The sequence below is a fragment of the Arvicola amphibius genome, chromosome 12, assembly GCF_903992535.2.
Source record: "Arvicola amphibius chromosome 12, mArvAmp1.2, whole genome shotgun sequence".
Classification (NCBI taxonomy): domain Eukaryota; kingdom Metazoa; phylum Chordata; class Mammalia; order Rodentia; family Cricetidae; genus Arvicola; species Arvicola amphibius.
The window spans coordinates 86,153,025-86,163,901 of record NC_052058.2 but is presented as its reverse complement, the minus strand read 5'-3'; the positions used below and the strand labels follow the sequence as shown (position 1 = coordinate 86,163,901).

Here is a 10,877-nt window from a genome sequence, read left to right as displayed (position 1 = left end):
TTCCCTCCTTGGGGATGGTTTCCTCCAACTAGAACAGGAGAACCTAGGAAAAGCAAGAAACAAAGGGCTGTGCCATGGGACTGTACTCACTGGCTATTGGGGAGTGTAGGGTCAGGGAGGACTAGATTTAAACATGGTTCTTTGTCCTCGGTGGTGTGCCAGCAGGTTTTCAACAGTTAAATCTCAGTACACATAGAGAGACAGACGTAAGCAGACACAGACATGCACAGACACACTGACATAGACTCTCTCTCTCTTTCACACACACACACACACACACACACACACACACACACACACACACATGATTTACAACATCCATAGATTTCCATGGTGTAAATCTCCCACTACAGCCGGTTTCACACTGCCAACACAATGTCACCAATGAGTCGGGAAGGTCGCCCTATAGCACTCTGTTACCTGGAATGTCTACCACAAAGCTAACAGGGACACGAGGTAGGGTAAACTCATTGGGAGCTGGCAAATTTTGAGTGTTCGTTCCAGTGGTTTTCAGCATAATATACTTAACTGTGAGGTTATATAATTTAATTTTTCATAATGGCTATGTTTCACAACTGAACTGCAAAACCCTGGAAAACATAATTTTCAATCTTGCCGGCCTACCCGTCAGCTAAGACGAGACTCCAGCACACCGGTGTTTCCTTTCTCCCACCCCCCCTCCCAGCCCTGCTTCTGTCTCTCTGGCGCCTCCTCTTCCTCCTCTTTCTTTCATGGCTCTCCTGGAATTCTGTGGGAAGACACGGATGGAGAACATGGAAAAGATTTCTGCTGCAGCTCTTCTCTGAGTCAGGAGCCGTAAGGTGTAAGGAAAGAGGAGGGAGAAAGGCAAATTCGGTGGCTGGAGGCGCTCTCTCTCTTTCTCTCTCTCTCTTTCTCTCTGTGTGTGTGTGTGTGTGTGGTGAAATTTTGCGACCTCAGCTCACAGGCTGCCCGACACTTGGACTACAGATCACTATTTAGCTGCAGGGAGCTAGCGCTCTATCAATGCGCCCATGAGCACTGTACCTGGGAAGAGAGGGCCTTCGGCATCTAGGTAAAGCGGCCCACAGGAAGCCTTGGCAGGCAGAAATAGGCCTCGGGGAAAAGGCTTAGATTGATCGGGTTCCTGTCCAGGCGGATGTCTTCCAACTGCCTTCGCTCGGGGCTGTGTTCCCCGGGGTCACAGAAGGTGTCTCTTTCCATGGTCTCGATCACGTTGTTCTGGAAGGAACAGCATACGTGGAAGGCTCACAGCAGCTGGAGAAACTGAGGCAGGTAGAGCTGAGACCATACATGGGGAGGAGGAGAGGATGCTTGTGGAGAGTGAAGAGAGAGAGGGGATTAGAAAAGATGGGAGAAGGAGGAGGGGGCCCTAAGGGGGTGAGAAGAGGAGGGTAAAGTGAGGGCACAAAGCAGGTGGAACACGGACGTGTACGGGAAGGAAATGCTTCACAAGGAGAGGCGAGCAGCATTCATACAGGCCATGCTGGTCCTCACTACCCTGAATTCCCCGGCCATCTGTCCTCCACTCTGCTCACCCTCTTTGGCCCATGGTCTGATCAAGGCTCCTCACCTGCAGGTGCAGGGAGCGCAGGCTCAGGGGCAAAGGCCCAGGGATGGAATCCAGCAGGTTGTCTGCCAGGTAGAGAAACTGAAGCTTCTCCAGGGCCTGTGGCGACACAAAGTGTAGGAGACTGGTGAGTCCTGTCAGGCTCTGGTCATGCAGCGGTGCCCCAGGAGGCCAGCATCAGGTTGATCGCACTCGTGGGGTGGGGTTGTCCCTGCCTATCTGTCTGTCTCTCTCTGTCTCCCCTTCCTCTCCAGCATCTTACTCTGTACCTCAGGTTAGCCTAAAATTCTCTATGTAGCCCAGACTGGCCTCAATCTTGTGGTCCTCCTACTTCATCCTTCCGAGGCCTACATGTACCACCAAGCCCAGCTAAGGATGCTGGTTCTTTAAGGAGCTTACAGATACCAACCCCATTTGGATGCCAAAAGAAAGCTGCTGTCATTGAGTTCTGGCAGCCAGGGAGCGTAAAGGAGCTGTTAGTGCTGGCTGGGAGGAACAGATGAAGGCAGGAACAGGTAGAAGGAAGGACCAGGGGACATTTCAGCTCAGTCTCAACTACTCTGCCACCAGTGAAAAGTCTTCCAAGTGCTCCACTCAGAATGGCTATGGGGAACAAGCTCAGAGGATGGCAGAACGGAATCCAAGGCACACAGACACATGGAGCATGTGAGTGTTTCGGCATTGTAGAATCAGGGAAGGCCGATCAGATAGGAGCTGGGGAAAGAGCTCAGCCTGCAGGGGGATGGGAGAACAGGGAGGTGTAAGCTACCACTTAAGGGAGCATCCACTGCCTCCATTTAGCCATCCTGTTATCTCTACAAATGCTGTGCTCAATCCCGCAGTAGCGGTGTCAAGTGGACATTATCACCCTCGTTCTATAAATGAGGAAACAAGAGCAGAGGTGACTCACTCGGTGAGCTCAGGTCCTTTGGCTCCAAAGCCCCTGCCTTTTCTGGACCAAGAAAATCAGCCCGAGTGAAGGCAGAGAAGCACCTCCTAATATGGAAGCAGTCAGGATGTCTCTGAAGACTGGAGCAGCCAGGGACCTCCCTGGACAGACAATCCCAGTATTTGCTGCATGGCCAAGAAAACCAGTGTCTGCAGGGCTTGCATCACATCCGCCAGTGGCACGGATACTGTTCTCTGTACCTGCTGTAGGCCCCCAACAAACAGCATCCTGGGAGGGTGGAGGATGCTTGTGAAGAGGACCAGTGAAAGCCCAGCTCTTGGTGAGCACGGCGATGTACCACGGTTATGGCAGACTCGGAAAGCTGAGGGAGGGGATAGTGAGTTTGAGGGTATCCTGGACTACAAAGCAAGATCCTTGTCCATGAATACACATTATGCGTATAAAACATAATATATAATAGAATATATAAATGGTTATATATACTGCCCTTTTAACCTTCTCTATCTGATGCTTCTACCTATGATTCTTTGTGAAAAGGAGCCTGCCACAGTCGAGCATTGCTTAAGGACAGGGATGTGTTCTGAGAAATGTGTCATTGTGAAATTACTTACACAAACCAAAAGAGCTGTGAAGTTACTAGATGACTCACTCTTAGGGGCCACCACCATGCCCATAGTCCAGTATTGACAGAGACGTTGTCATGTGGTTGACTGTATTGAGAGAGACAAAGAGGCTGCACATGAGATACCAGGCTGTGAAGACCCTTCCTAGTCCTGCAGCCGGCATGCTGGGTGGTGTGTCAGCTTTGCTACCCTTTCCTTGGCATCCTGGGCTCTTACCAGCCTGTTCCTTGGGCACTCCCACAGGACCACAATTGTGTCAAATGACCTAATACTTGCCACCAAATCTGTTCAGTAACCCATCAAATTGTGTCTCGAGAATCTGACCACAGAGAGACAGTGATCAGTTACTTTTTAAAAAAATTTATTTAGGGCTGGAGAGATGGCTCAGAGGTTAAGAGCATTGCCTGCTCTTCCAAAGGTCCTGAGTTCAATTCCCAGCTCACAACCATCTGTAATGAGGTCTGGCGCCCTCTTCTGGCCTGCAGGCATATAAGCAGACAGACTATTGTATACATAATAAATAAATAAATAAATAAATAAATAAATAAATAAATAAATTAAAAAGATTTATTTATTCATTATGTATACAGTGTTCTGTCTGCGTGTGTGCCTGCAGCTCAGAAGAGGGCACGAGATCTTACTGCAGATAGTTGTGAGCCACCATGTGGTTGCTGGGAATTGAACTCAGGACCTCTGAAACAACAGGCAGTGCTCTTAACCTCTGAACCATCTCTCCAGCCCCCAGTGATCAGTTACTTGGTGGTAGATTTCAAAGCCATTAAGATGGCATGTAGGAACTGGAGTCAGGGTCAACACTACAGACAATCTGGAGTTCTCAAGATCAGAGTGGGTGAGCAGTTCTGGGGTGAGCAGGTCTGGTGTGAACAGGTCTGGGTGAGCAGGTCTGGTGCGAACAGGTCTGGTGTGAGCAGGTCTGGATGAGCAGGCCTGGGTGAGCAGGTCTGGTGTGAACAGGTCTGGGTGAGCAGGTCTGGTGTGAATAGGTCTCTGATGAGCAGGTCTGGTGTGAGCAGGTCTGGGGTTATCAGGTCTGGGGTGAGCAGGTCTGGGGTGAGCAGGTCTGGGATGAATAGCTCTGGGGTGAATAGGCCTGGGGTGAGCAGATTTGGTGTGAACAGGTCTGGGGCGAGCAGATTTGGTGTGAACAGGTCTAGGGTGAGCAGATTTGGTGTGAACAGGTCTGGTGTGATCAAGTCTGGTGTAAACATCTCTGGGGTAAGCAGGTCTGGTGTGAACATCTCTGGGGTGAGCAGGTCTGGTACAAAGAAAGCCAGTGGAACAGATGCACAGAAAAAGGCCAGCACTACAGTGGTATCCTCACAGAGGCACGGGAGAGTTGCTGGTATTGATTTCCTGTGTTCTCTCCCCACTGACAGGATCCTGAGGCCTGATAGCACTGTGTTTCCCATTCACACAGGTGACAGAGGCTACCATGATGGCATAATGTAAAACACTCTTTTCTGGAGAAGAATGTTTAATAAGCCATAAATGATGTGGGAGTCCCTCTGTGTGCTGTGATTACCATTAATAAATAAAGAAACTGCTTTGGACCTATAGCAGGGCAGAACTTAGGTAGGCAGGGGAAAGCTAGGCTGAATGCTGGGAGAAAGAAGGGCAGAGTCAGAGAGAAGCCATGGATCTGCTGGAGACAGATGCTGGGAATTTTACCAGGTAAGCCACTGTCACATGGCGAGTCACAGATTAATAGAAATGGGTTAAATTAAGATTTAAGAGTTAGCCAAAAAGAAGTTAGAGCAAACGGGCCAAGCAGTGATTTAATTAATACAGTTTCTATGTTATTATTTTGGGTCTAAGCTAGCTGGGCAGCCTGGAACCAACAAGCAAACCTCCTTCAACACATAAACAGAAAAAGAAGAAAAAAACTAGGAATTGATTTTTAGGCCCCAACTAGGGTTGAGCATGAATTGCTATGAGGTCAAGGTACATGGTAGGGTGGGTATTGTGTGGTGGACTAAGGTCCTGACTCACCGCGAAGGCCTCAGGCTGTATCCCCGAGTTCCGCAGCCGATTCAGGCGGACATCCAGGAACTCGATGCCACTGGGCAGCACAGGCAGCGCTGCCAGCTGGTTCTCTGAGAGGATGAGATCCTGCAGGGCAGGCAGCAGGCGGAAGGCGTCGTTGTGGATGGAGGAGATAGAGTTGCTGGAGAGGTCGATCCTCTTCAGTTTTGCTGAAGGATGTTGGGAGAGAACGAAGGGTGAAGCTGGAACAGACATTTCCCCTGGCCCCAGGTGGGATGTGTTTGCCTCCATGCCTTGCTCCATCCTTCCCAAGAGAGTTCTAACTAGCTGCCACCTGCATCAGGTCCAGAACACAAGAAACAAGGCTAAATCACCTCATTCCTGGACAGCTTCCTCCAGAACTTTGGTTCTATGGTAGTTACCCATCTTAAAAGGGCCCCGCCCCTACCTCAGAAGAAGAACTAACAAGTTCAAGTTCAGGAATTGCTACATTCAACCCTCCCCCACCCCCTGCATGACTTACTCTACATGGAGGACGCTGAGGACCTGAAAGGCTACTAGCAATGCAAGCCCAGGCCGCCCACCTTAAGCAAGGAATATGGCAAGAAGTAGCAAAACAAAGAAAGAGCAAACAACTCTTTGGCCACAGAGAGGAGGTGCAGGGAGGTCTAGCCCAGAGCAGGTACGGCTTCTGGAACATCCTGGCAATGTTGCCTTGAGCATAATATACCTTCCCTTTCTGTGCCCTAGATCCTTCGTGAGAAGAACTGGCTACTTCCACCACTTTAAACTCTATGGGATTTAGAAGGATCAGGGCGTCTGCCCCTTTGACCGCCTGTGAGCTTATGTCTGTGTCCTGGCCATCCTCTCTGCCTTGCCATGACCTTTTCCCAAAGTATAACTCACTCAGCCCTTTGAAGTCTCCGGCCTGGATGTGGCTGATGTGGTTGAAGCGGGCGTACAGGTAGGTGGTCATCTGGGGAAGGGGAGGAATGTTCTTGAGGTCTGCATCATCACAGTACACGGAAGAGCCAAGGCACACACAGACCAGGCAGGTAGGCAGGTCTGGCCAGGTAGAAGACAGAAGAGAGGGGCTTCAGCCTCTGTGGGCAGTGGTCTTTGCTTTAGCGGATTCCTAAGCCATGAGCATCTGTGGCTTTTAGATTACCTCTGGGTTTTTGCCCAGAACCACCCAGCACAAGGCACCCAGACAAGACTAAGGTTCTCTCAGCCTGTCACTCAACCCTGGCCTAAAAGAGGACTCACTCACTACCACCAAGTGCAAGTCCCATTGGTGCGTTCACCAGACTCCGACCCTTTGCAGGTTCCCCTGAGTTAATGTGGCTATTTCTAGAACCTCTGTCTGTCTTTTTCCCAGAGGATCCTTCTTTAGTGCCAAAAGGTAGAGTGAAGATGAAAAAAAAATCTAGAGTGATATGGAATAGCCAATGTTTATAGCCTCTGTCTCAGGAAGAGGAACGGTATATGGCTCCAGGAAGCAGAGCAGAGCCAAGGTGGAGTGGACAGTGCCTGCCGAGCATCCATTTCCTCTTGGGATGTTGTCAGCATCCTGATTTTCCGGTGGGAAGCATCCCTCCCTGTTCTCCGCCCCTGGTGCTCTCTCTGCACAGAGCGGTCAAGAGATTCAGACAGCTGAACAATGTTAGTGTCAGTTGCTGTCACAAGTCACAGAGCTTACTGAGAAGGCTTGTACCCAAAAGGCACCAGAAGAAAGTTCACAGGCCACAGATGAAGCAGCAAGAGGGATCAGCAGGGGCAAGGGGCAGAGAGAGGTCCTGTACCCTTCTCCCAAGGCTGAGAAAGGCAGGTCCAGCTGAAACCCTTCATGGCCTCTTTAAGGCTGAGATCAGGGCTAGGAGAGCTCATGGACTCCCCAGGGAATACCTCAGGCAATCTCAGTACCCCAGGTCCGTGCTGGCAAGCATCCGACGGAACAGGACATCAAGTCCAGAATCAGCTGGGTTCCTCCTGTGTCCCAGCTTTTGATCCCCAGCAGAGTCGGGGATGCTGCACCCCGGGCCCAGAAAGGCACTGGGGGAGGGGCTGCTAACAAAGGTGACTTTATACTGAAGTCGGTGTCACCGCTTCATTTGCTCCCATGCCAAGTGACAGCCGCAGTTATTTCTTCTCCTTTCCATGCATTTAATCATCTCTAATCTAATTACCACTCAAACTGCTCCCCAAGTGATGCTGTTAATTAAGGTAGGGTGGATTTGATAGGGTGTAGGAGTTCCTGCTTGCTTTGCCTCCCACTCAATTTGTGCATAATATTTATGCAGAAGTATCAGGGACAGACAGCCACTCCCCTTTATGGTGGCGGTGTTTGTTTTCACTATGGCAACCTCCCCTTCTTTTCCCCCTGGCAGAGGCTCACACAGACCCAGGACTCCCTGGCCTTAGCCCTCACCATGCTCCACTTTAGAACTGCCTGGTGCTAGCCTGAGGTTCCTCGGTCTGTGATCTGTGTAGACTGTGACCTTTGGATTGCGTGCACTTACCATGACTGCTCTGGGAGGTCAGTAGGCCAGTGGTGGTAGGCTTGGTCATGGTAGGGTTTGGAGCCACAGTGCTTTGGGAGAGACTGGTTCTTGTTGGGAGAGTCAGGCTGTCTACTTTAGCCTGGAGACACAGCACAAAGCATATCATAGTCAGTCTATGCCTAAGAAGGACTTAGCTGTGGCCTCTGGAAATCTCAGAGGCCAAGTCGAAACATGTGGATTAAGAGGAGGGAGAGAGAGCAGAAAGAAAGAGCAAGGAAGGGATCTTGGAGATCATGGCTTCTAGTATTATATACAAATGAGGAAACTGAGGTCAGGTAAGGGTCAGGTACCCAGAAGGCCCCAACACAGAGCTGAAGTCTGGATCTCTGGCTCATCCAGGATGGCACACTCCTGTCCTTTCTGCATTGTCCAGGTCGGCTCTAACCCCTTTCTCTACCCCAATCCTCATCACATCACAATGGGCAGAGGCTTCTGGGCTCATGTGCCATGCCGCACAGGTCTATCCTTGCATAGGACAGGGGAGAACATAGGACTGGAAGACAGACTACGAATTGACAAGCTAGCATTTCCCTTTTTCGGGGGGAAAACCATGAAGACACAGCTGACCTTCACCCCATGACATGACTCATGATCCTATTTGGTCACATGGGGAGGTATGTATGAGGTCCCCTGCTGGGAGGGGTCCTACCAAGTGTGCCACGTGGACTACAACTTTGGAGGTTAGTGTCCTCTTTCTCGTAGCCTGTAAGTGACAAGTTCCTAAGGAGGGACATGAATTTGTACCTTGTGCCTGGGAAGACAGCACTGTTGGAAAACGCTTCCCTTGAAGATAAGGGCACGCATTTGATTTCCCAGACCCTCGTGTGTCTGTTTGCCAGGATCTGTGGTTAGTGCTCATAATCTCAGTGCTGGGGAGAATTGCTGGCCAGCCAGCCTAGCTCACTTGACAAGCTCCAGGCCAGGGAGAGATTCTGTCTTAAAACACGCGGACAGTTCCGGAGGAGCAACACCTAAGGCCGTCTGTCTTTTGGCTTCTTGTACATGGGCACACATGCATGTGTATCTGCACACATATGAATGAACATACGCACCCACAAAGAATTTGCATCGTATAGAGAAAGAGTTGAAGGCTCAAGAGACTTGTATTATAGGGCAGGTGGGAAGGGAGCTGGCTCTAATCAGGGAATCCAAGTCAGCGGTGTCCTCTCACCTCAGGGGTCTGGTCCCCATAGTTGGCAGGCTCCTCATAGCTGCTCAGGTCAATGACGTCACCATAGTCTTCTAGGCTCAGGGCATAGTTCCCCACATGCAGAAATGCATAAGTGTCACCTTCCTCGGGGCTCTGCTCTTCTCTCTTCCTCTCCCCTGGGAGAGAAGCTGTCCCTGCCTCATGCAGCACCAGGGCCAGCAGACTCAGGAAAGCCAGGAGCCTCATGGGGTCTGGGGAGAAATAGGAGAGGGAATGGCTGAATCCCACTAATGTCCATCCTGTGTGTAGGTAGTAGAAGGGCCGGTATCTGAGCTCTCTGGTGCCCTGTGGGAATGGCCCACAAAGTCACCCAGCCTCCGACCGGCATGCTTGCCCACCCTTGCCTTCCCACACAGACTCCTCAGGAGTTTTATCTTCCACTAAGGCTCCTTGAAGCCCAGGCGGTGTCTGGAGGGATCTTTAGCCATCGCTCACTGCAACTCACAGTGCGGCCATCAGTCACTCAGGCTCCCACTGACAGCTTCCCCAGGCTGGCTTACTCATATCACCATAGACATGCTCAGAACACCCCCGTCCACTCACCTGTGTACTGTTACCCGCTTGCGCATTTGCACAGATACTCTCCAGTAAACAACCACATATTCAGAACGAACTCTTCGTCAAAAAACAAAACCAAGCTGGGCGGTGGTGGCGCACGCCTTTAATCCCAGCACTTGGGAGGCAGAGGCAGGCGGATCTCTGTGAGTTCGAGGCCAGCCTGGTCTACAAGAGCTAGTTCCAGGACAGGCTCTAAAAAAAAGCTGCAGAGAAACCCTGTCTCGAAAAACCAAAAAAAAAGAAAAAAAAAAAAAAAAAAAAAAAAAAAAAACCAAAACAAAAAACTAGCTTTCGAGAAACTACACTAAAGAGACTTTCGTTTCCTTCGGCTTTTGTTTTTGTGATAGGGTCTCACGTACCCTAGATTGGCCTCAAGTTTGCTATGTAGTGGAGAAGGACCTTGGACTTCTGATCCTCCTGCCTCCACCTCCCAAGTCCTGGGATTACAGGAGTGACCATCATGCCTGGTGTATGAGATGTGGGGAACCACGCCCAGAGCTTCCCGCATGTTAGGCAAGCTCGCTATCAAGTGGGCCTTCTCCCTAGGCCTTCTTGTGGTTGGTCTAAGGTCACTCATTCATGCAGTCACTTAAACATTCATGGGGTGTCTACTGAGTTGCAGACTCTGGACTTGCCTCTGGAGGTGTAGAAATTAATAAGGCCCCGCCCATATTAGGAGCAACCAGTTAACTTGGAGATAAGTCTTATAATTGACATACAATGTAAAAGAAGGATGTTAGCTCATAAAATAGACTTAGAAATGGAACTTTTTAGAAACATATTATAGAAACCAGAGAGTCTGTGTGTGGTTGCCAGAGTGTTTTCCCATCATGAAAGCTGGGTCTCTATCTATGTACATATTTATGTACACATGTGTGTGCATATGAGCACACACGTCTGTGCAGTTCACTCACATCCGTGCACACAGGGGGAGGGCTGTGAGCGCTATGGACACAGAAGTGCCTGTACCATTGTAGCCAGCGCGTGTCAGGCCGCATAGGCCTCCTAAAGCCGCTGCACAGGTTTCTTAACTTCAGCTGGACTGAGCGGTACGTCCCCATCAGCAGCAAAAGGTAGTATCTCTGTTCCCTACCCCCACTCCAACCAAAATATCTGCTTTTAAAAACAATTCCCAAGGCAGTTTATTGACCACCCTACAGCTTCTTTGACTGGAGTCTTGGACTCTTCATCCTTTCTGCCCAGTCCCTGCCCCAGCCCCTTTTATTTGCATGCCAATACGCGTGAGGGCCTCCAACCTTGGACCTTACCTTTTAGATGCTTTCGGTACGTCTGGCCCTGCAGCTTCCAGGGAGTTAAAGGCTCTGATGGAGAGGAGGACTGCCTGCCTGACTAGGGAACAACTAGACACGCCCTCATCTATTGGCCAGGGGGAGGACAAGGAGTTGGCCCAGGGAGTCACGTGTCTAATTAGATTTCCCAT

The 10,877-nt window shown here is 50.3% G+C and overlaps 1 protein-coding gene across 1 annotated transcript; it reads right to left on the bottom strand.

The window, feature by feature from the left end:
• Positions 1 to 1,050: 1,050 nt before the first annotated feature.
• Optc (opticin) lies at positions 1,051 to 10,877 on the bottom strand. Its single transcript, XM_038350179.1, has 7 exons — positions 10,705 to 10,877; positions 8,840 to 9,117; positions 7,627 to 7,747; positions 6,014 to 6,172; positions 5,114 to 5,316; positions 1,574 to 1,669; positions 1,051 to 1,221 (listed from the first exon to the last, which is right to left on the bottom strand). The coding sequence occupies exons 2-7, from the start codon at positions 9,062 to 9,064 to the stop codon at positions 1,051 to 1,053; spliced, it is 975 nt and encodes a 324-aa protein (XP_038206107.1). The 5' UTR covers positions 9,065 to 9,117; positions 10,705 to 10,877.